Source organism: Triticum urartu, chromosome 4A (assembly GCF_056163025.1).
Source record: "Triticum urartu cultivar PI428250 chromosome 4A, HENAU_Tu73, whole genome shotgun sequence".
Classification (NCBI taxonomy): Eukaryota; Viridiplantae; Streptophyta; class Magnoliopsida; order Poales; family Poaceae; genus Triticum; species Triticum urartu.
This window is the reverse complement of record NC_141876.1, coordinates 563,095,535-563,121,613: the sequence shown is the minus strand read 5'-3', so window position 1 is coordinate 563,121,613 and position 26,079 is coordinate 563,095,535. Positions and strand designations below refer to the sequence as shown.

At 46.8% G+C, this 26,079-nt stretch overlaps 2 protein-coding genes across 2 annotated transcripts; both read left to right on the top strand.

Moving 5' to 3' along the window:
- Positions 1 to 6,298: 6,298 nt before the first annotated feature.
- LOC125554217 (uncharacterized) lies at positions 6,299 to 6,913 on the top strand. Its single transcript, XM_048717803.2, has one exon. The coding sequence runs from the start codon at positions 6,368 to 6,370 to the stop codon at positions 6,728 to 6,730; it is 363 nt and encodes a 120-aa protein (XP_048573760.1). The 5' UTR covers positions 6,299 to 6,367; the 3' UTR covers positions 6,731 to 6,913.
- Positions 6,914 to 11,152: 4,239 nt separating this feature from the next.
- LOC147976633 (uncharacterized) lies at positions 11,153 to 12,064 on the top strand. Its single transcript, XM_087519818.1, has one exon. It carries the CDS (start codon positions 11,261 to 11,263, stop codon positions 11,816 to 11,818), a length of 558 nt encoding a protein of 185 aa, XP_087375944.1. The 5' UTR covers positions 11,153 to 11,260; the 3' UTR covers positions 11,819 to 12,064.
- The last annotated feature ends 14,015 nt before the right edge of the window (positions 12,065 to 26,079 follow it).

The following is a 26,079-nucleotide window of genomic DNA, read 5'->3' as shown; positions in this document are numbered from 1 at the left end:
CTGCGAGTGCGAGCAGGCCAAGGAGGGACCCCGCGGCAGCGACCCGGCTGAGCTCCCGGCGGCGTAGGAGACGACGGTGGGGGGCAGGGAGGCGGGCACGGTTAGGGTTTGGATGGAGAGCGGCGACGGCTGCGGTAGAGAAGGGGAGAGGGGCGTGGAAAATAATTGGCTAGGGTTCTCACCCAATCGGGGACCCTCCTCACTCCTATGCCAAATGCAACCACCCACACGACGCCACGCGCGGCCACGCACACGAAATCTCGCAAATGCCCTCGGCGGGGTGGCAAAACTACTGGCGGTGGCACGATATTTGGACCGCAAAAGACTTACACAGGGCGCCTCCCTAGCCACAGCCGTCGACAGGCGCGGCCCACACACGAGGGGTCCCACAAGTCAGCGTGTCCTGGTCGAATGGACGGAGCGAGCGACACCGCGAGCCAGACGAGATCAACTATGCTATAGGGGGACCGGATTCGATCGGACGGACGAGGTCTTCCAGCAGCTTGATCCGGTGGACGGAACTCCATCAAGCAAATGAATCTAACGGCCAGGAAGACCAAATCGCTGAGGAGCCGGGGTTTTCGATCGTAGGCTGCACACTTGAGCATTTCAAAATTTCTCTCAAAAATTGTAGACTTGTGTTGCATGCATCAAAAGGAACATACTTAATGACAGAATAAAGCATACAAACTTTGGTCTTTTTGGTATAAGTACACATATGATAATATTCCTGTAGAACTTTTAGCAAGTCAACATATTCCAAGTTTCTAACGTGAACCTTCTCTAATCACACACACAATCTCCGGATACATCAAGAAGCACATATAAATAAACCCGGGATGGATAAAACACATAATCTAATGTAGTAGCCATTTCATAGCCAAACCATCACCCTGATTTGTCACTCACTAAGCAAACAAACAAAGCTTCTCTGACCATCTCCGGGACAGGAAACAAACAAAGATTCTCTAGAGAGGAACCTAACTGAGGGACCCAACAAAACTAAAGAAAGATAAGTCTAAAACAGATCTTCCCCAACCCCCTGATAAGTAAAAGGGCAGGTACCTGACAAAATTATTAAGCAAACAAAAGCTGGTATAAAGCCAGCAACAAACAAATCCTAAGAACCTAGGCAGATACAAGCACCTAATGGAGTGATAAAAACAAACATCCACTCTGTAGAAACCTACACAAGGTGCCCAAAGAAACTAAAAGAAACAGCAAGACACCCATGAGTAGGGGCCTAGCAAGATTAAGCAGACGGTTCAAGAGAAAAGAATCACCTCTGTATGAACCTAGCCACATGTCCTCTGCATGAACCTAACTACGCATGAACCTAGCAGAATATCTCCAGTGCAAGCCAAAGCACCGTTCAACTTCAGCATAGAGAAGAAGGAGAAGAGGGGTCAACCTGCAGGTCCCTGGACGGAGATGCAAAGGCTGCCACAGATCCAACGATGAGCCGGCAAGGGGGTCGACCAAAAGAAGGAGCGACTACGACCAGTTGACAGCAAAACAAATGTCAAGATCCCGGCTCAGGTGAAGCAGATGACGAAGAACAGGTCAAAACGAAGGCTTACCCATAGATCAAGGAGCGTGACAGCAGATCCAGCCCAGCGACGGCCCATCCTTGCGGTGGAAGTGGCAGATGCCCTGGTTCACCCATTACATGACGACGCAGGGGCAGAGCGCAATTGCATGGAAACAAACAAACGAGCCAATCAACCAATCAATCAATCGCCTGGGATTCCAGGGATCGAGCTATCGACCAGGAAGAAGGAGATTGGGGGAGGAAGGAGGAGGTGTAGCAGTCGATGGCGGCGCTGAGGCGGGCCATTGCGGAATCACGCATCGGCACGGAGCAGGCAGTGGACGGAGGAAGCATCCCTGCGTCGAGGGAACCACGCCGGGGAGCTCCTGTTCGTCGGGCTGTGCGGCGGCTGCCGGGGCCCCCTCCTGCCGGCGACAGAGGCTGCTGCCGGGGCCCCCTCCTGCCGGCGACAGAGGCGGCGCGGCTGCCTCGGCCTCTGCGAGCGCGAGCAGGCCGAGGAGGGACCCCGCGGCAGCGACCCGACTGAGCTCCCGGCGGCGAAGGAGACGACGGTGGGAGGAAGGGAGGCGGGCACAGTTAGGGTTTGGATGGAGAGCGGCGGCGGCTGCGGTAGAGAAGGGGAGAGGGGCGTGGCAGATAATTGGCTAGGGTTCTCACCCAATCGGGGACCCTCCTCACTCCTATGCCAAACGCAACCACCCATACGACGCCACGCGCGGCCACGCACGAAAAATCTCGCAAATGCCCTCGGCGGGGTGGCAAAACTACTGGCGGTGGCACGATATTTGGACCGCAAAAGACTTACATAGGGCGCCTCCTAGCCACAGCCGCCGACAGGCGCGGCCCACACACGAGGGGTCCCACAAGTCAGCGTGTCCCGGTCGAATGGAGGGAGCGAGCGACACCGCGAGCCAGACGAGATCAAGTATGCTACAGGGGGACCGGATTCGATCGGACGGACGAGGTCTTCCAGCGGCTTGATCCGACGGCCGGAACTCCATCAAGCAAACGAATCTAACGGCCAGGAAGACCAAATCGCTGAGGAGCCGGGGTTTTCGATCGTAGTCATTTTTCTGGTTGGTCACAGGGTCCTTGTTGTGAGTTTTGTTGACGTGAACCAAGTGCTCCCCCTCCCCCATGGGGGTTTTCGGGGCCCGGGGCCAAACAAAAACTCCGGGCCCTTTAATATAACAAAAATAATCACTATTACTAATAAATTTGTTATGCATTCAAACTAAATATTTATATCAGATAACTTGTATGTATTACCTTAACAATTTCTTCTAATACTCGATGCAAAGTCTCCTATGATGGGGTTGATGTTAGTCTCATCATTGATTCATTTCTGAAGTACTAGTATTACTCCTGAAAATTTTGTAAATAGTTTCTCTCTGTAATTCTATCACACTTAGTGGCGAAACTAGAAACATAACATGACTGACTTATAGCATGCAAAAAATTCTCTTATTGCAACAAAAAATGTTATAGTGTAAATTATATATTTGGCACTAACATACTTATTAATTAATCTACTAGAGAACCAAAAATAGCCAAGGTTGAAGGTATGAAGGCAAATTCATAAATAAATAGCATACCTGGATAAAGTTAAGTTCTCTCAATGGTTTTGGTGACTTGAATAAAAATGATGTTCTCTTCATTCTTTGTAAAGATGACTCCCTTAAGGTCATTTCCAATGCATTGGTGCTTATAAATGAGATGCTAAGTGCAGTAAAAACCTTAGCAACTAGTCTCCTCAATGCATAGGTGCTTGGCTTTTGTAGCTAAGTTTTTCTTCATTGAATTGTTTAACAATTAAATTCCTCCATGCATTGGTTGGCAGTCATTTTGCATAGGTCCACGCGCTTAGCACCGTTTTCTTCCGGTCACCATAATGTTATCTCTTCTCTTTAATTGATTTGTCTCATCACTTTTTTGCCTCCGTGGCGCCCTTAGCACCTATACATCGTGGAGCACTGGGAAGGGCCTAATGTAGCCAGGGGAATCTGTGGCATAATTACCTACCATCCTAGATATGATTGAATCATTACAACACTAGTCATCTTGGTACATATGCATTCATCAGAGGGTATGAAAATTAGAGAACAACAAACCTCTTCCGGTGAGATGGTGGCAGGATCGACGGAAGCATGTGGAACGCATATTGAAGGAATTCAGACGGGGTCGTATACTCGTGTGATTGCAGCGGATAGATGACCTTCACTATGCAGGGGCACCATGAGAGATCGTTGGCGGCGGACGATGGGAACCTCGGATTAGGGCTTTTGGAAAATAGGGACTGAGGAGATTAGACGACCATTTTATTGACATCAAGGAGATTAGATGACCTGCTTCTCTGATGCCCTCCTTTATATTCCCTACTACGTACAACTATGAGCGCAATACGCAACGATAAAGATACGATCTCGGCCGTGCGCTCATGCGTCTAACTCTCAGCAGATCGATCAATGGGTTATGCCCTCGCCTGTACGATCCTAGCACCATGCTCGAGAAGTTCATGGGCTGGCCTGCGTACTTGTGCGGGAGGGGGCCCCTCGATGTTGGGGGACCCGGGGCGGCCGCCCTCCTGCCCCCCCCCTCACCCACGCGCATGTCTTGCATCAAGGATATATGTTTTTGCATATGCTATTCGTTTCTGCCATCAACCCCTTTCACAAGAGAGTTAAGGTGGGATATCTGATGTCCTAAAACCCTATCAAGGGGCGTTTGGCTTGTTGCAAGATCTACATGTTTGCCGATGACACTAACATTCGTGTGAATCTTGTGGAAGAAGAGCTACATGCAGTCGTCGCGATTATAGTTGCTTTGGCAAGGCTGGTGGCTTGATCACCACTTTGTTCAAGATGTGTCCCTGATCTGTTGCAATGATATTGACCTTCCAAACATTCTTCCATCTTTCCCATCTAGAATACATGCAACAATGTTGCCCAAAAGAGATAGTAAGAAGCATTTGGCCCATAAGCAGGGCAAGCCCGTTAATCCAACAGTATCGAGCCCATTTCACACCATCCCTTTGTTGTTTATAGCTTCACCCATGGGAAAAGTTGTTCCTGCACATGTAAGTTGTGAATTCAGTGACGAAACTATTGTGTACGGTTGAACGGTTATCTCCATATGTTTGCATGTGTGCCACAAGGATATAATCGCGAAGCAACATGCAATTAGAGGTTGCTTTTATGACTTTGGGCCAGGAGCCTTCCAAATCTTAAAGTCCTGAAATGGGGGTAGCTTATGTGGAATTGTGCGCAATATGCAAAGCTTGGAAAGTACACCCAAGCACAACCCAACTCCAGTAATTTGGGTCATACCAAAAAGGACCGAGAGGCATTTCAAGCGAAAAAGGCCCAAAGGTCGATGAATTCCATGAGTTGTGTAGGTTCTGTGGTCAATTCTAGTGATAGATCTGATCAAAATTAAGTCCCTTTGGGATGAAGGGAAAGCAAAAGAATTTTGGACAAGATTATTGCACGAGGTTTTTCTTTGATTATTTGGAATAAATGAATGGCTACCCAAGATTCATGTGGAGTTCCAATGGATGGCTACTTCAGATGGATTTTGGAGGAAACCAAACATGAGGTAATAAAGTCATGCGCCCCCCCCCCCCCCCCCCCCCGGCAATTTATGTGTTTTTTGTGACATCTAAAATACTCTTTTGAATTTTCATATGGTTTACATTCCCATAGGGACTATGGATCACAAGGATAAATGACACCTTAATTCCATGTGATTTTTATGTGTCTCACCGCTTGTTTTTCACCTGTTCTGTTCCTAAAGTGATTTGGCGTATGGTAGGGTCCGTTTTTGGCATTGAGGTATGCCCTAACAATATCTGGTAATTTTACTCGTGGTGCTACTCTTTTTGGTCGGAAGGAGAACAATTTCACACAACTTTTCCTATACGCATGAGTGTGTTTATATATCATATAGTACTCGCTCCGTCCTGAAATATTCATCGGAGAAATAGATAAAATTAAATGTATCTATAACTAAAATACGTCTAGATTCATTCATTTTTTTAACAAGTATTTCCGAACGGAAAGAGTATTAAAGAAGAGAGTGGGGAGAAGAGTCCCCCTCCCCCCACCCCCACTTCGCAGCATTACATTGTTACATGCAAACACTGGTCCACCAACAATTTTATACGATTGGTTTAGCTGCGATCCATGAGCTATGTGGATTGCCCGAAACAAAGCTACCTTTGAAAAAAACTGATCCGAACTGTTAGCCTAGAGCACGCAATCAGATTGAGTTAATCAGTTAATGGATCAGTGACACATTTCATCACTCATGGAATGGGATTAGAAGCCTGGCTAAAAAAAACTATGATTTTTATGTTCCTGCCATTTTTTGTATCTTCGTTACAAAGCTCTTTTGTAGAATAAATCCGTCTAAAAAATGCTCTACTAACAAATCATACGTACTACTTCAGTAAACTACGGATTATGTAGCGTAGACTTCAAGGTTTTACTACATGAAAACCGGAAACGATAGCTGAAAAGAAATGCACCTGCTGACCTGCATGCTGCATCAACAAGTTCCAACACACGCTGCACCGCCCACGACTACCCGCCAATGCAAGCCGGCCATGCCAAGCTCATCATCCCGCTCATGCATGCAGATCTGAACTTGATCCTAGGCAAAACAAAAACAAAAACAAAAGGAAAACACGTAACGGCCGATCGACGCATTGCTTTCGCCTTTTCCGCACTATAAACCGGGCCAAAGTCTCACGTAATAAGCATTGCTCGCATCGGTGCAGCCTCCTCAGTCCTCACTCGTCCGATAGCAACATAGAAGATGAGGTCGCTGCCGCTGCCGCTGCCGCTGCTCGGAGCGGTCCTCATCGTGGCCGCCACGCTGCCGGAGGGGGCGGCGGCCAAGTGGACGGCGGTGAACCCGAACGTGGTGGTGGTCCAGCAGGTGGGGCGGTTCGCGGTGATCGTGTACGACCTGGCGCACAGCGCGGGCCTGACGTACGTGGGGGTGGCGCGCGGCGAGACGGAGGAGGCGGTGGGCGGCGGCACCATCTACCGCCTGGTGGTGGCGGCGGCGAAGGCCGACGGGAGCAGGGCGCAGTACGAGTGCCTGGTGTGGGGCGTGCCGGGGTCCAGCCTCAGCACCTGGAAGCTCCGCAGGTTCAGGAAGATCGCAATAGCATAGCCGACAGGGCAAGTATCAACCGTACTGGTACTTTGTTGGTTCACAAGTATGCTTTGCAAGTTTGTTTCTGTCGTCCTTTCTTTCGAGTGCCAGTGTATTTTTTTTTTAGAGGGAGTGCCAGCGTAAGTGGCCGTGCAATAAGGTTTCTCCCCAGCATAATGTGATTGCCATATGTTTTTTAACGTGTCATATATGCCTGAATCGAATAAACGATTTCACGCGCGTTTATCTCTTTTCTTTCCGGGGAGTTTAACTATTATTTACACTGCCTTATTTTTAAAGAAAATATCTGACTTACATTAAAGAAATAAATTATATCAAAAATACAATAAAGTGAATCACAAACAGACAAGAAAACCTCCATTCTCCATATGTCACTATTATGAACACACAAAGCTAACATAAGAAAAAACTTATATTACACTTCAATGTTGATTAGTGGTTCCCCTTCTCTAAGTGCCGAATTGGCTACTAATTGGAACCAGTGAAGACACGGGCGAGAAAAATAAAGCTTTTATCTGGCTTTTGCGTTGTTGCGAAGAATAGGACACAAATCATGCATGAGGCAGGATCCAATGGCGACAAATGTGGCTCGTAATGCTGGTTCTTAGGGACACGTGCACGAAGACTTCCCGGCTATTATCGACAAGGTTAGGCCGGCTCCAGTATGAGAGCGGCAACAACGGCGTGTAGCAGCTCGTCCTAGCGGCGGTAATGGTTGTTCGGTTGTCCATGGACCTTGATATAATTTTTATTATGTTTGGGGTGCTTTGTACTTCCGATGAATCTTTATAATAGATTTGATATTTTCATAAAAAAATCATGCATGAGGCAAATGGGCATGGCCACTCTGTTTTAGTCAATTTTGATGTCTTTTTGTTGGTTTCTTCTAGTTTTCAATAAGTGTTTTCGATTTATTCTGGTGTTGGTTTCTAGTTTTTTCCTTCCATTTTATAAACATTTTGAAAATTCATTTTATCTTTTTTTATATTTTACCTTTTTATACAAAATTACGTAAAACCATTTTTAATACTTGCTCAGCATTTTATTTCATACTACTATGCATGAATTCTTTTTAGAATATCCACAAAAATGTTCCGAAATTAAATAATTTTAATGCATTTTATTATTATATGAATATTTTATAATACAAAATGAACATTTTATTTAATATGTATTATTTATTTCAAAACATGAGTTTATAAAAATATTTAAACCTTTTTAATAACGTATACTTTATAAACATGTGATAATTTTTTATTTCATACATGAACATTTGTATTTACATATGCAGACATGTTTCCTTTTCCGCAAGAAGTTTTCTATTTTTTTAATTTTTTATAATATTATTTAAATGTCCTATTTTTGCAAATATATTATTTAATTAAAAAATTCTAACAATATTTTTTGTATATCCGTTAACATAAAATATGATAGAATCCTGAATGTGCCGCTACATAATACGCTAGGACACAATTTGCATGGTATTTTCCGGTTAAGCTGCATAATAGGAGCTCGCTCGGATCTGGAGCCCTCTAGGAGTACGTTCGACCCTGATTGTCTCAAAGGGGCCAATTGATCATTGCCCCACCTTTGCTCTATCTGGGCCAATATACGCCACCTTACAAACAGGAAAAAGATGGGTTGTGCGTGTGTGCTCTCTTGTGTTTTTGGCTAGGGGTCATTATGTCATTTCCATCTCTAATTACAGTTGTTAATTAAAAACAGATGTTTATTGCAATGTGGAGCATTTTATCTAGAGGCAGAGGCATTTTAGCAAATGCAACGGTCCTGCAGCCTTAACCGTCTGGACCGTGACAGTGACCAACTGCGGCCTCCCGGGTCCATGATGCTTAGAATTGATTGAAAGTTGCACAATCAACTACTATGAATATACCTGATTTTCTGTAGTGTTTTCATATTTTTATAGGCATGTTTTGAATTTTTGGGGCATTCGTACAAGATTGCATGGGCTACTAACATTTTGTTTTTTGTTTTGGGTATTTTGGTCTTTTCCACCCTCTTATTTTGTCGTACAATAAAGATACATCATCAAGTCAACTGTGGGGCATTTTATGTAGAGGCAAAGCAAGGATGAGGCATTCTATCAATTGCAATGTATAACATGGGCATATTGGTCGGGGCAGGGTAAAGGTGGGGCTAATGATCAATTGGCCCCATGTCAAAGGGTATAGTGTGCGGTACTCTCCTAGAAAAGATGAAAAACATGTGTTGATTGGGATTTAGCCAAAGTTTTTACTCTCTCTCTAAAGTGGAGGGCCATTTGAAGATCCAAGTGGTCGTCAACAAGAGTTATATCGGCACTCATGCCTCCCACCTCTCTCTCTTCATAAAAAGGTAGATAGGGTTTCGTTTGAGTGCTGATGTCGGCAGTTCCCCTTGTCTCCGGGTTCCTTCCTGCCAACAAGGTGGGGGACCACTGATTGGGGTTGGCCTTTTTTGGGTTGCCCTAATAACTTTGGCTAGGGCTAAATCTAGGTGTATGGCTTGCAATGACGAGGCGATACTGTAATCAACGACGTGGAATAAGTTCTTCCCATCCCTACCTTGTTCTAGCGATGCTGTTTGACATCGATGGCAAGCATGTGGAGCTTTAATCAAGGTCAGACATTGGACCCTGTTTTGTATATGTTTTATCTAGGTGGTCTTAGATAGCGTCGTTCGATGAACTGGATTGGACGACGATGGTTCATGTTTTGGTATTTTGATTTTTTTCTCCGTTCATCGATTCAAAACGAACTTCGGCTTCATCGGAAATATAGTAAGGTAAGGCCTTCCCGATTATGTTTGGCCAGACCTAGGATGGTTGTCCAGCCCCCCTTCATCACCTTCTCTTTTTTTGGTAGGCGATATGATCCTCGGTTCGTTGTCGCTAGCTTCCTATAAGTCCGACCGATGACTCTCTAGCCTTTGTGTTAACGACGTTACACTCGCTTTGAGGGTGTTTCGGAGATTCAAAGATGACATAGAGCTTTTCTCATGGTGCACCGCTGCAGAGTGCAAGGGAAGACAAAATCAATATACCCCATCGTTCGTGTTTAATTTTCTGCTTTTTGGAAGAAAAAAAATGTAAGATCTTGGCCCTCTCGAAAAGAAAGTTTAGGACCATTCAATCACTTTCTATCAAAGAGGCCAGACCCCAAGGTTCATTTGTCCAAAACCGTCCTTTAGCAACTTGTTTTGAGGACAACGACTTGCTCACATCTTTTTCGTTTTCCTTTTCCTTTTCGCTTACCCTGTTCAAACTTGCGCATGTACACAGATCTTTTGAGCTAGAACACCTTGCATTCCATACATTACTAGGGAGGCCTGTTGAAACACTTGAGCGCATTGATGTGCAACACGGCCCAAGAGAGGGGGAAGGCAAAACTACTTCTGAGAGTCAACTCGGCGAGCAAATAAGCAGAGAATGCACGCCGTTCGTTCTAGCACAATGTTGCATGGCTTTTCCCGCCTCGAGACGATCCAACTAACGAACCAGAATATGTGTACGTACTCGTTAATAGTCACAGACTTTGTCTTGGACCAATGTTACTTACTTAGCTGTCATGCGATGCCATGGGCTCATGGCCACGTACGTTCGTGATGGCTTCCTCGAAATCAAAATTGAAAAGAAAACCTGCGTACGTGCCTCCCTACTCGTGTGAATCGTGCTTAACTTCAAGCGGAGCACCGCCGTGTCTAATGCCAAAGTCAATGATCTTAATTACCTACTACGTGGCCTCAGTTGTAACACCGAGATCCAATGTTCACTGCAACCGACGGTGAGAAACTTAGGACAAGTAGTGTTCTGCCCCCGGCCGGCCTTGATAGTGGAGACGACTTGCTTGGACATGACAGCCAAGCTCAATCTAGGACTAGCCTTGCCCAAGTTTGTGAGAACCAATGTACACTTGTACTAACTTAACCACTCTCCAGCTAAGTTGATGGCCACCTTGCAGCTCTTTTTTTTTTATCATGGCGATGCATATATATGTGCGCGTGGTGGCATATGGGGTAATGCATTTCTCGCAAAATGTTGGTCGCTGACCTGACTGAGCAGAGCAGAGCAGGTCAATCGCCTCGATCCCACCTCCGCGGTTCAGCCCGGCCGTAGACTATCGCGCGCAGTGCATGGGGCTTCTCGTTGTATGCATGTCGATTGATCAACCGCGTTTGTCTTACTTCCAGCTGGCGCTGTACGTTTATCAAAAACTCCCCAATTGCAGAGATGCATCAGAGATCGATGTCCAAAAGCTAATTATTAAGTTTGTAACGAAAAGAACTTACCACTTGATCAGCCAGAGACACTCGAAGTCCACGTGTTCACTCATTGGTATTCGTATACATAGAGTACGTAGTACGTTCTAGCTAGCCATTTTGTGAAAACGTACGTAGCCCCATGCTATAAATGGGGCACAAGTGAAGTGATCTTTCCAACTCCAGCACGTCCCGTTCTAGCCCCTCTTTTCTAGCTCGAGCTACGGTAGGAGCTGTAGGCAGCCAGTGTGCATCCACACGGCCGTAACGATGCCAAACAAAGTCTACTCGATCGACATGAGTCCGTCGCTTCCTGTACTCCTCCCGCTCCTACTCGCCACCTTCTTTGCCATCGCCCATGCCGAAGCCGACACGGCCGCCGTGCCGTTACCAAGCCTAGCTACGTATCCGACGCCGGCTTGGACACCCGTGTCCCCACCGCCACCTTCTACACCGGAGTGGTCGCCAGTGTCCACGCCTCCACCTCCGCCACCGGCGTGGACGCCCGTGTCCTCCCCACCACCTCCACCGCAGGCGTCCCCGCCACCACCTCCACCGCCGGCGTGGACGCCCGTGGCGGACGTGAACGTTCAGTCGATCAAGCAGGTCGGGCAGTTCGCCGTCCGCATCCACGCCCTCCATGTGGAGGTAGACCTGGTGTTCGTGAAAGTCGTCAGCTGCCGGACCCAGCCGTCGAGCGACGGGTTCATCTACCAGCTGGTGGTCGCCGTGACGGGCTCCGGCGCTGAGTCGCCGCAGTACGACGCGGTCGTGTGGGGCATCCTTGGGACAATGCGCTGGGAGCTCCGGTCCTTCAAGCCAAAGTAAGGCTCGAGGATATATCGTGCACTCGTGCGTACATGCATCGGTGCATGAATGTGCGGCTGGGGTGTCCTAGGGTGCACCCTGTTTCTTTCGTGATTTGCATCAGAATGTTTGGAGAATTTGAGTGTAACTGATCAATTGTTGTTTGGTTGTTCGTGTTTAGTCCTCAGTTTATCCATACTCAACTCACCCATTGCACCATCTACCAGGCTTCCGAGAGTTAACTCAATCGTGTCTGTTTTACGACTCTTCTGCTTCTGTGTTTTTTCTCATTTTGTCACCTTGTGGTGTGGGTGCTTCTCTTTTGAGTATAATAAAGCTATATTCTCAACATGTGAGAGTAGTTAGGACTTACCCCCCCCCCCCCCCAACCCTGCCCCGTCCCCCGCGGGCGACCGGGTGGCGACGCCACCCCCTACCACGGCTCTCCTCCGCCACTTTCTCACCTGCCGCCGCCGCCAGCGGTCATATCTGCCAGAGCATATATGTAGCATCCCGGGATCGACGCAATATGGATCTAGCCATCTCCACTAGCCTCTGCATAGATTGATCCCAAGAACACTAAAGCTTCACACAACTAACATGCCAAAATGTGTCTGTCATGTGGAACAATTGATATCACAACACATATAACAAAACATAATCTGTGTGGGAGGCCTTCATGGTCGGTGAGGGAGCGGTTCCTCAATAATCGTGTTGCTCCGTCCTCACATGATTCTCCCCCTATTGTGCCAGTCCTATCCTGATTTGGGTCTCCTGTCGTCGTAGGTCTCAGCTCCGATGGCCAGAGATGAGGTGTCGCTCGGGTGCGCGTGGGCCAAGGCCAGAGGTGCTCTGGTCGTGGCGTACTCAGAGGCGGGTGTGCCAAGGCCAGAGGTGCTCTAGTCATGGCGTGCTAGAAACCGCAATGTCTTTCTTACATCTATTAGAACCGACTAGACATGAAAATAATGAGACCAAACTACGATGTATGATGTAGGGCAAAAGAGGGAGTAATTCCCACTGTCGGTGTCAAAACCGGCGGATCTCGGGTAGGGGGTCCCGAACTGTGCGTCTAAGGCGGATGGTAACAGGAGGCAGGGGACACGATGTTTTACCCAGGTTCGGGCCCTCTTGATGGAGGTAAAACCCTATGTCCTGCTTGATTTATTCTTGATGATATAAGTATTACAAGAGTTGATCTACCACGAGATCGGAGAGGCTAAACCCTAAAAGCTAGCCTATGATATGATTGTATGTTTTCTATCGACTAGCCTGGCCTCGGTTTATATAATGTACCAGAGGCCTAGGATAACAAGAGTCCTAGCCGAATACGCCGGTGGGGAGGTGTAATGCCTCGGACACACCCCCCGGTGGTCGTTACTACTGCCAGGATCTAGACTGGCCCCACAGATCAATACTAGTCTTTTCTGCGCACTTTGTCCTCACTCGTGCGCACCCGGGAGCAACTTCCCGGTCAGTCACCCATCCTGAAACTACTCCAAGCTGAGCACGCTTAACTTTGGAGTTCTGTCTGAATGGGCTCCCGGAAAAGAAGGAATTCCTTATTGATATGAATAGTCTATCATCCCTAATAAGCCAGGCTATCACATACACCCCCACTCAGAGGAACCGACGTCCTCGTCGGGCCACATGAACGTTTTCTCTTGGCACATACGTCTGTGCTTCCAGTCCAGTACATGTGCCATGCCGTGTGCCACAATGGGTCACAAACGTCATGAACAACATGACCACGCACATGTCCGCAACCATCCATTTAACCGCGAGGGTTGGCTCTGATACCAACTTGTAACGCCCCGGACACACCCGCCGGTGGTCGTTACTCCTGGTGGGATCTAGACTGGCCCCACAGATCAATACTAGTCTTTTCTGCGCACTTTGTCCTCACTCGTGCGCACCCGGGAGGAACTTCCCGGTCGGTCACCCATCCTGAAACTACTCCAAGCTGAGCACGCTTAACTTTGGAGTTCTGTCTGAATGGGCTCCTGGAAAAGAAGGAATTCCTTATTGATATGAGTAGTCTATCATCCCTAATAAGCCAGGCTATCACAGGAGGAGTCCTTGTCTTGATCACCAAGTCTTGTGGAATCTTCCATGTATGCGGCAACTGTCCGAACTGGCCCATGAGTATACGGTCATGGGGGTCCTCGGCCCAATCTAACAGATCGGGAGATGACGTGGTGAGTACCCCCTAGTCCAGGACACCGTCAGTAGCCCCCTTAACCGGTCTTCAAGTTAGGGACGCTCCTCGATTCTTCCAAACTATTCTTCATCTTCGGTTGTCGGTCTTGAAAACTGGTTCAACAAATCTTCTCATCTTCGATCTTGAGGGTTGCCGAAATGCATTCGACGAGTTTACATGTCGAGTATCCGAAGAGCCCCTTTAAGTTTTCGGCCTTTATCAATGCCTTGTTATTTTTATGCCACACCTCGGGTTTGAATTTGTTCCCGGGAGGCAGTGTCCTCTTGCGTCCGAGTTCTAACGTCGGACTGCATTCGAGGTATTTTTTGCAGCTGAGCACCAATATCGGACTGCTTTCGAGCTCCAACGCCGAAATGTATCCGAGCTCCAACGCCGAAATATATCCGAGCTCCAACGCCGGACTGTGTCCAAGCTCCAACGCCGGACTATATCCGAGGTGTCATATCACCTGGGTTAAAAAAAGTTGAAGGAGTTTAGCCGAGCTTAATGCCGGAAATGCCCTCTATGGAGCCAGCCACTAGCGCCCAAGCTTTATGCCGGACTGCTTCCGAGGTGGTGCACCACCCCGACTGTGGGCCGATTTTCTGTCAATATTTTTGATTGGTGCAATTTATTCTCTGCCGAGATATATAGTCAGTAGCCCTCAAGGTGTGTATCGGTTTAAAATCCGAGATGCACCTGAAGGATGACGTAAGACCGCTGATCCCAGTAGCCGCAAAGACTCAGGTTGATTTGCAAAATCGGCCTAAGGGTCAAGTCTTAACTCGACAAAATACTTCGGGACACAAAAAGCGGCGTGCTCAGTCCTCGAGACTCAGGTTGGGTGCGGCCGACCAACCTGAGGATCAAAATCTCCTCAGCAATTGTATTGCACTTAAAATTTTCTGCATTGGAGAGGCAATGCAGTAGCCCCTGAGACACTGGTCGGGTGGCAACACCAGATCAGAGGATCGATGTGCCCCTTTAATATTTTTAAATAATAATCCCGAAGCCCAGTAGCCCCCGAGCCTTAATGCGGGCACGGGTGGCCGAATTAAGGATCGATATCCATATTAAAATCACAAATTATGTGTAATGACTCTATGTATCCAAGTACTTTACATCATTTAATGCTCGGATCCGCATTGTACAAAACTTTGTTGACCGACATCGGCTTCCACCTCCTCGGCCAGTAGCCGATGAGTGTTTGTCTTACTTTATAAAGCCTTTATGAGGGCAAAGATTTACGACAAACAAGGCAATCTAGCCATACGGTTTTATAAACAAAGGTACGCAGAGAGATATGTTATATTACTGTTTAACATAAGAAATGTCTTTCAAAGAAAATAGTCCCGCTATCGATCCCTTTCTTTGGGTTGTCATGCTAAGCATGATCATGAAACCTCGGTCTAATGTAAGAGCAAAATATTGAGGATTTTAGTTTGGGAGGCTAGTTACTAGTCCCCGGTAGTGTTCGGCGACAATCAAGGTCAAGCCGTAAACACTTCGGCCAATGTTATGAATGGCCCGTCATTTAATACAGTCATCGGATTGCTGACCAGTTTACGCTTATTGTGACAGTCAGTTTTCGGCTTTCTCCACTAAGGTTCTTAACCAAGTGAGCTGGAAGTACAATCGCAGTGGTTCTCCCTTTGCACACCTAGCCGAACAGAGCGGAACGTAGGAGGCAAGCGCAGGAGCCGGGCAACCCAACTATTGACCGAAGACACAATTCGACACCGATGCATATATAGCAATATCCGAGAATGTTTTTGCCGAATCTCTAAAGGTGTCCGGTGTTGCACTGCGAGACTTGTGCTGAAAACACACAAATAGTTTAAAAGTGCCAAATGCTTGAAAAACCAAAAAACGTCAGTAAAAACATGACGTCCGAACAAGATCAAGTGTTCGGTGCCAATCCGAAAATTGGAAGAGAGAAAAAATTGTGCTTCTGTCGTGTTTTGACAATGACCAAGAAGAAAACACATTTACAGCTCATATATAAATTTTAAGAGCCCCCAAGTGACTTGGGTAAGAATTTTATGTATAATGATTGTATGTACCGAAGTACTTGTATCATATTTGTGTTCACCCGAACTTTAAACGCGTCTTAACCGACCGTCGGCTTCTCCCTCTTCGGCCAAGGGCCAAAAAGTGTCATGTACTTCGCCTGTCGAGAGTATCAACGGTGTTTCCGATGACCAGGCAATCAGGCCATAAGGCTGTAACAGACAAAGCGCGCTCAGGGAACTTATACTATATTACTAACAAAGTGTAAGAAGCATCTTCGAAGAAAATAGTACCCCCACCGATACCTTTCTTCGGTGCTCATTATTACTATGAGACTTGTGCAATAGATTTTTTGTACTCATGAGTTCCGTTGTGTGCCGACCATGATTGAAAACAATAAGAGCACTAGCTTTCGGCTTCACCCAGTCTGAGGTCAGAGTTCGGATGACCCGCTCGTGACAATCGCAGAGGTGCTCCCTTTACTCCCTAGCCGAACAATCGGGAACATAGGTGTAAGCACAGGAGCCAGGCAACCCAGCTTGCAAATCGCTTATGTCAATATGGTGCATATTGTGGCGTAATACACGAACAAGGAACGAAGCCGTACAAGTATAATCATATGCAAGAGCAAAAGCTCCGTCAAGGGAGCCCCCAAATAAACGGGGTATTTGAATTTGCCTGTCACAAACAAAGTTTTGACAAGGAGATTTTTTACAAGCAACTTTTTTCCAAAAAAGTATAATGCTTGGTCGAACCGAACACAAGTTAAAAATTAAAACTTTGAGCATGAAAGCGACTTAGCTGGTTAATGTGTTCGGCATTTATGACGCGGTCCGAGCTTGATGCGGGACAATGTTCCATCCCCCAAGCCGGTCCCGAGGTGGCGGAGCGGAGAGCTCGACACGCCGAAGTGGTGACATAGCACGGTCAATGCAGGCCGGCAGAGTGATGCCGAAGTCCCCGGCATGGGGTAATGAAGTGTTGACGAAGCCCCCCATCTAGCCGAGGTGGCGTGGTATGTTAGTACGCCGAGTTGACGATACTGCCCAATCCAGATCATTTTCCTGTGCACAAAAAATAGTGCAAACCGGAGATAATAATAATAATGATAATAAAAAATGTTGCATAATAAATAATTTATGCAAAGTAAGTAATAAAATAAATATGGCCTAGCGTCGAAGTCAATGTCGATGCAGGGCATCGGCGTGATGCGGTAAAGGTGTGGCAAAGCCTGAATTCACAGGTCGGTCCGAGTTCCGGATGCGGCATTCGCCGGACTATGTACGGAGACTGACCGAACCACCATGCGACCGTCGTTAATGCAGCCACCATTTGATAGACCTGTGTACATATGATGGACAAGCCAGAGTAACAATTTCTTGGGAAAAATGAACCCAAACAAGCAAAAAATACCGGGATTAATAGCACCTGGTTCATTTGTTGTAGCAATCCAAAGGAAGGTGATTCCTAAAATTGGGACTCGATCCGCACACCCATTGCCTGATGGGCGATAAAACGACGGCATGGCAAAGGTTGGCTCGCCGAGGCAAAGCCCTTGGTCCAGCTAACGTGACGGAGCTGGTCGGATAGTGATGCCGAAGTGTCCGGAGTAAGTTGATGAAGAGATCGCGAAGCCCCCGGTCCAGTCGAGACGTCGAAGCCTCGATGTCAGCTGATGAGTCGAAGTAGGTCGGCGTGATGGACACCAGCTTGAAGAAGCAATAGTGCGGCCCTGCCGGTGCAGGTCGTGACGTGGTCGATGCCGGCTTGATGAAGCGACCGTGCGGCGATGCCGGTATGCCCGCTCCATGTAATCCGTGGGGTGGCGATGTTGGTGACGATTTATCCTTCGCGATCCCGGACTCTTGTTCGTCTTGCCGAGATGATGATCCGAAGAAGTTGAGCTCGGCTCAACAAAGTGACGACGTGTCTAGTGCAGGTCGGCAGCCGTGGAACAATATTGCTGAACTGGTTTGACACCAGCATGATGTTGAAGATCATGTTCAAAAGATCTTAAAGTTGGCGGGATGTGTTCGGGAACAAAACACAATACCCCATACAAAACTTCCTTCAAAAGGGATGTCCAAATCCCGTTCATAAAATAGACGAACTCGGGTCGGATTCGTTTTCGCGCAGAAAACAGATCCGAAAAGTGATGCACTAATCGGAAGGTTCTCGGAGTTTGGACGGTCGGATCGAGCTGTTTGATAGGTGGTAGATATAGGAATTCCATAGCCGATCAACGGTTGGATTTTCCAAAGGACATCCAAGCTAGAAGCTTGACACCATGCCCTAAACTCGTCCAGATTCCCGTCCAGATTTGACAGGGCTCCGGTATATCATGGATTGCCAGAGATTCCTCTACTGGAACTCGAGAAATTTTCCAGGGTTGTTGTAGACTCAATTCCGCACAATTCCACCGAAGCAATCGTTAAAAAGACACTTGAGGAGGCGGTGGCGGCGGACACAAGTTTGCTGTCCAGAAAAATAGCACGGTCGCCCGAGGGCAATGTTGATGTTGAGCCCCCGGGCTCCCTGGATGATTTCTCCATGATCTTGATAGAGATCGGAGTTGATGTTGATGAAGGCCCTCATCCGAACATGACGATCGGAGGTAGGGCACAGTCCTCGGTCCAGCCAAGGTGACCGGCCGAGCCGGTGACGAAGAAGCCGACGTCGCAGTTGACCTACGGGCGAGCCATTGATTCTTTTGCCGGTCACACAGCAAAACTCTCAATGAAAGCACCAATGTCGGTGTCAAAACCGGCGGATCTCGGGTAGGGGGTTCCGAACTGAGCGTCTAAGGCGGATGGTAACAGGAGGCAGGGGACACGATGTTTTACCCAGGTCCGGGTCCTCTTGATGGAGGTAAAACCCTACGTCCTGCTTGATTTATTCTTGATGATATAAGTATTACAGGAGTTGATCTACCACGAGATCGGAGAGGCTAAACTCTAAAAGCTAGCCTATGGTATGATTGTATGTTTTCTATCGACTAGCCTAGCCTCGGTTTATATAATGTACCAGAGGCCTAGGATAACAAGAGTCCTAGCCGAATACGCCGGTGGGGAGGAGTCCTTGTCTTGATCACCAAGTCTTGTGGAATCTTCCATGTATGCGGCAACTGTCCGAACTGGCCCATGAGTATACGACCATGGGGGTCCTCGGCCCAATCTAACAGATCGGGAGATGATGTGGTGAGTACCCCCTAGTCCAAGACACCGTCACCCACCAATACCTAAAGATCACAAGGAGGATCAATAGGCAGATTAATACCCAACAACCAACCAACTCCATCAAACCCTAGGAGTCTACAAGCCAGATCTCCAGGGGTTGACTAACTAAAGCAACCACTTACTTAAAGAGAGTGTTTTAAGAGTCAATAGTACATATAATAACAGGACCAAAAGTAAAAGCCATCCACAACAAGTTAGCAACAACATAGACCAAGGAGTAAGACTTCAATATCAGCCAACCATGATTCTGTTGGCCCCAACACTCCATCCATGTGCCGCTTTGAAGACCTCACTTGCAATTAGCTCAACCATTCTTGTTGGAAATATGCCCTAGAGGCAATAATAAAAGTATTATTATTATATTTCTTTGTTCATGATAATTGTCTTTATTCATGCTATAACTGTATTATCCGGAAATCGTAATACACGTGTGGATAATAGACACCAACATGTCCCTAGTAAGCCTCTAGTTGACTAGCTCGTTGATCAACAGATAGTCATGGTTTCCTGACTATGGACATTGGATGTCATTGATAACGAGATCACATCATTAGGAGAATGATGTGATGGACAAGACCCAATCCTAAACATAGCACAAGATCGTATAGTTCGTTTGCTAGAGTTTTCCAATGTCAAGTATCTTTTCCTTAGACCATGAGATCGTGTAACTCCCGGATACCGTAGGAGTGCTTTGGGTGTGCCAAACGTCACAACGTAACTGGGTGACTATAAAGGTATACTACGGGTATCTCCGAAAGTGTCTGTTGGGTTGACATGGATCAAGACGGGGATTTGTCACTCCGTATGATGGAGAGGTATCACTGGGCCCACTCAGTAATGCATCATCATAATGAGCTCAAAGTGACCAAGTGTTTGGTCACGGGATCATGCATTACGGTACGAGTAGAGTGACTTGCTGGTAATGATATTGAACGAGGTATTGGGATACCGACGATCGGATCTCGAGCAAGTAACATACCGATTGACAAAGGGAATTGTATACGGGTTGTTTGAATCCTCGACATCATGGTTCATCCGATGAGATCATCGAGGAGCATGTGGGAGCCAACATGGGTATCCAGATCCCGCTGTTGGTTATTGACCGGAGAGCGATCTCGGTCATGTCTACATGCCTCCCAAACCCGTAGGGTCTACACACTTAAGGTTCGGTGACGCTAGGGTTGTAGGGATATGTATATGCAGTAACCCGAATGTTATTCGGAGTCCCGGATGAGATCCCGGACGTCACGAGGAGTTCCGGAATGGTCCGGAGGTAAAGAATTATATATAGGAAGTACTATTTCGGCCATCGGGACAAGTTTCGGGGTTATCGGTATTGTACCGGGACCACCGGAAGGGTCCCGGGGGCCCACCGGGTGGGGCCACCTGTCCCGGGGGGCCACATGGGCTGTAGGGGGTGCGCCTTGGCCTACATGGGCCAAGGGAACCAGCCCCAAGAGGCCCATGTGCCTAGGGTTTCAAGGAGGAAGAGTCCTAGGAGGGGAAGGCACCTCCTAGGTGCCTTGGGGAGGAGGGATTCCTCCCCCTTGGCCGCACCCCCTAGGAGATTGGATCTCCTAGGGCCAGCGCCCCCCCTTGGCCCTCCTATATATAGTGGGGGAAGGAGGGCTTTTCATACACGCCTTTGGTTGCCTCCTTCTCCCTCTCCAACACCTTCTCCTCCTCCATAGCGCTTGGCGAAGCCCTGACGGAGTACTGCAGCTCCATCATCACCACGCCGTCGTGCTGCTGCTGGTGCCATCTCCCTCAACCTCTCCTTTCCCCTTGCTGGATCAAGAAGAAGGAGACGTGGCTGTTCCGTACGTGTGTTGAACGCGGAGGTGCCGTCCGTTCGGTGCTAGGATCTTCGGTGATTCGAATCACGTCGAGTCCGACTCCCTCATCCACGTTCTTTGAACGCTTCCGCTCGCGATCTACAAGGTACGTAGATGCATCTAATCACTCGTTGCTAGATGAACTCCTAGATAGATCTTGGTGAAACCGTAGAAATTTTTTTGTTTTCTGCAACGTTCCCCAACAGTGGCATCATGAGCTAGGTCTATGCGTAGTTCTTCTTGCGCGAGTAGAACACAATTTGTTGTGGGCGTAGATGTTGTCAACTTTCTTGCCGCTACTAGTCTTATCTTGCTTCAACGGTATTGTGGGATGAAGCGGCCCGGACCAACCTCACACGTACGCTTACGTGAGACCGGTTCCACCGACTACATGCACAAGTTGCATAAGGTGGCTGGCGGGTGTCTGTCTCTCCTACTTTAGTTGGAGCGGATTCGATGAAAAGGGTCCTTATGAAGGGTAAATAGAAGTTGACAAATCACGTTGTGGCTTTCACGTAGGTAAGAAAACGTTCTTGCTAGAACCCTACTTCAGCCACGTAAAACTTGCAACAACAATTAGAGGACGTCTAACTTGTTTTTGCAGCAAGTGCTTTGTGATATGATATGGCCAAAGTTGTGATGAATGATGAATGATGAATGATCTATATGTGATGTATGAGATGTTCATGCTATTGTAATAGGAATCACAACTTACATGTCAATGAGTATGACGGTGACAAGTTGATCATGGAGCCCCAAGATGGAGATCAAAGGATCTATGTGATATTGGCCATATCATGTCACTATTATTATTTGATTGCATGTGATGTTTATCATGTTTTGCATCTTGTTTGCTTAGAACGACGGTAGTAAATAAGATGATCCCTCATAATAATTTCAAGAAAGTGTTCTCCCTAACTGTGCACCGTTGCTAAAGTTCGTCGTTTCGAAGCACCACGTGATGATCGGGTGTGATAGATCCTTACGTTCACATACAACGGGTGTAAGACAGATTTACACACGCAATACACTTAGGTTGACTTGACGAGCCTAGCATGTGCATAGACATTGCCTCGGAACACAGAAGACCGAAAGGTCGAGCATGAGTCGTATAGAAGATACGATCAATATGAAGATGTTCACCGACGTTGACTAGTCCGTCTCACGTGATGATCGGACACGGCCTAGCCAACTCGGATCATGTTATACTTAGATGACTAGAAGAGGGATGTCTATCTAAGTGGGAGTTCATTATAATTTGATTAGATGAACTTAATTATCATGAACTTAGTCTAAAATATTTACAATATGTCTTGTATATCAAATGGCCAACGTAGTCCTCAACTTCAACGCGTTCCTAGAGAAAACCAAGCTGAAAGACGATGGCAGCAACTACACGGACTGGGTCCGGAACCTGAGGATCATCCTCATAGCTGCCAAGAAAGATTATGTCCTACAAGCACCGCTAGGTGATGCACCTGTTCTCCCTGCAGAACAAGACGTTATGAACGCTTGGCAGGCACGTACCGATGACTACTCCCTCGTTCAGTGCGGCATGCTTTACAGCTTAGAGCCGGGGCTCCAAAAGCGTTTTGAGAGACATGGAGCATCTGAGATGTTCGAAGAGCTGAAAATGGTTTTTCAAGCTCATGCCCGGGTCGAGAGATATGAAGTCTCCGAAAAATTCTTTAGCTGTAAGATGGAGGAAAATAGTTCTGTCAGTGAGCACATACTCACTATGTCTGGGTTACATAACCGCTTGACTCAGCTGGGAGTTAATCTCCTAGATGACGCGGTCATTGACAGGATCCTTCAGTCGCTTCCACCGAGCTACAAGAGCTTTGTGATGAACTTCAATATGCAGGGGATGGAAAAGACCATTCCTGAAGTATTTGCTATGCTGAAATCAGCAGAGGTAGAAGTCAAGAAGGAACATCAAGTGTTGATGGTCAATAAAACCACTAAGTTCAAGAAGGGCAAGGGTAAAAAGAACTTCAAGAAGGACGGCAAGGGAGTTGCCGCGCTCGACAAGCAAGCTGCCGGGAAGAAGCCAAAGAATGGACCCAAGCCCGAGACTGAGTGCTTTTATTGCAAGGAAAGTGGTCACTGGAAGCGGAACTGCCCCAAATACTTAGCGGACAAGAAGGCCGGCAAAACGAAAGGTATATGTGATATACATGTAATTGATGTGTACCTTACCAGTACTCGTAGTAGCTCCTGGGTATTTGATACCGGTGCGGTTGCTCACATTTGTAACTCACAGCAGGAGCTGCGGAATAAACGGAGAATGGCGAAGGACGAGGTGATGATGCGCGTCGGGAATGGTTCCAAGGTCGATGTGATCGCCGTCGGCACGCTACCTCCACATTTACCTACGGGATTAGTTTTGAACCTCAATAATTGTTATTTAGTGCCAAGTTTGAGCATGAACATTGTATCAGGATCTCATTTAATTCGAGATGGCTACTCATTTAAATCCGAGAATAATGGTTGTTCTATTTATATGAGAGATATGTTTTATGGTCATGCTCCGATGGTGAATGGTTTATTCTTTATGAATCTCGAGCGTAATGTTACACATATTCATAGTGTAAGTACCAAAAGATGTAAGATTGATAATGATAGTCCCACATACTTGTGGCACTGCCGCCTTGGTCACATAGGTGTCAAACGCATGAAGAAGTTCCATGCTGATGGACTTTTAGAGTCTCTTGATTATGAATCATTTGACACGTGCGAACCATGCCTCATGGGTAAAATGACCAAGACTCCGTTCTCAGGAACAATGGAGCGAGCAACCAACTTATTGGAAATCATACATACTGATGTGTGCGGTCCAATGAGTGTTGAGGCTCGCGGTGGCTATCGTTATGTTCTCACCCTCACTGATGACTTGAGTAGATATGGCTATGTCTACTTAATGAAACACAAGTCTGAGACCTTTGAAAAGTTCAAGGAATTTCAGAGTGAAGTTGAGAATCAACGTGACAGGAAAATCAAGTTTCTACGATCAGATCGTGGAGGAGAATACTTGAGTCACGAGTTTGGTACACACTTAAGAAAATGTGGAATAGTTTCACAACTCACGCCGCCTGGAACACCTCAGCGTAATGGTGTGTCCGAACGTCGTAATCGCACTCTATTAGATATGGTGCGATCTATGATGTCTCTTGCCGATTTACCACTATCTTTTTGGGGCTATGCTTTAGAGACTGCCGCATTCACTTTAAATAGGGCACCATCGAAATCCGTTGAGACGACACCGTTTGAATTATGGTTTGGGAAGAAACCTAAGCTGTCATTTCTAAAAGTTTGGGGATGCGATGCTTATGTCAGGAAACTTCAACCTGAAAAGCTCGAACCCAAATCGGAAAAATGTGTCTTCATAGGATACCCTAAAGAAACTATTGGGTATATCTTCTACCTCAGATCCGAAGGCAAGATCTTTGTTGCCAAGAATGGATCCTTTCTAGAGAAAGAGTTTCTCTCGAAAGAAGTAAGTGTGAGGAAAGTAGAACTTGATGAAGTGTTACCTCTTGAACCAGAAAATGGCGCAACTCAAGAAAATGTTCCTGAGACGCCTGCACCGACTAGAGAGGAAGTTATTGATGATGATCAAGATACTTCTGATCAAGCTCCTACTGAAATTCGAAGGTCCACAAGGACACGTTCCGCACCAGAATGGTACGGCAACCCTGTCTTGGAAATCATGTTGTTAGACAACGGTGAACCTTCGAACTATGAAGAAGCGATGGCGGGCCCGGATTCCGACAAATGGCTAGAAGCCATGAAATCCGAGATAGGATCCATGTATGAAAACGAAGTATGGACTTTGACTGACATGCCTGTTGAATGGTGAGCCATAGAAAATAAATGGATCTTTAAGAAGAAGACAGACGCGGATGGTAATGTGACCATCTATAAAGCTCGGCTTGTCGCTAAGGGTTATCGACAAGTTCAAGGGGTTGACTACGATGAGACTTTCTCACCGGTAGCGAAGCTGAAGTCCGTCCGAATCATGTTAGCAATTGCCGCATTTTATGATGATGAGATATGGCAGATGGACGTCAAAACGGCATTCCTTAATGGTTTCCTTAAGGAAGAATTGTATATGATGCAACCGGAAGGTTTTGTCGATACTAAAAATGCTGACAAGGTGTGCAAGCTCCAACGCTCGATTTATGGGCTGGTGCAAGCATCTCGGAGTTGGAACATTCGCTTTGATGAGATGATCAAAGCGTTTCGGTTTACGCAGACTTATGGAGAAGCCTGCGTTTACAAGAAAGTGAGTGGGAGCTCTGTAGCATTTCTCATATTATATGTAGATGACATACTTTTGATGGGAAATGATATAGAACTCTTGGACGGCATTAAGGCCTACTTGAATAAAAGTTTTTCAATGAAGGACCTTGGTGAAGCTGCTTATATATTAGGCATCAAGATCTATAGAGATAGATCAAGACGCCTCATAGGTCTTTCACAAAGCACATACCTTGATAAGATATTGAAGAAATTCAATTTGGATCATTCTAAGAAGGGGTTCTTGCCTGTGTTACAAGGTGTGAAATTGAGCTCAGCTCAATGTCCGACCACGGCAGAAGATATAGAAGAGATGAGTGTCATCCCCTATGCCTCAACCATAGGTTCTATTATGTATGCCATGTTGTGTACCAGACCTGATGTAAACCTTGCCGTAAGTTTGGTAGGAAGGTACCAAAGTAATCCCGGCAAGAAACACTGGACAGCGGTCAAGAATATCCTGAAGTACCTGAAAAGGACTAAGGAAATGTTTCTCGTTTATGGAGGTGACGAAGAGCTCATCGTAAAGGGTTACGTCGATGCTAGCTTCGACACAGATCTGGATGACTCTAAGTCACAAACCGGATACGTGTATATTTTGAATGGTGGGGCAGTAAGCTGGTGCAGTTGCAAACAAAGCATCATGGCAGGATCTACATGTGAAGCGGAGTACATGGCAGCCTCAGAGGCAGCACATGAAGC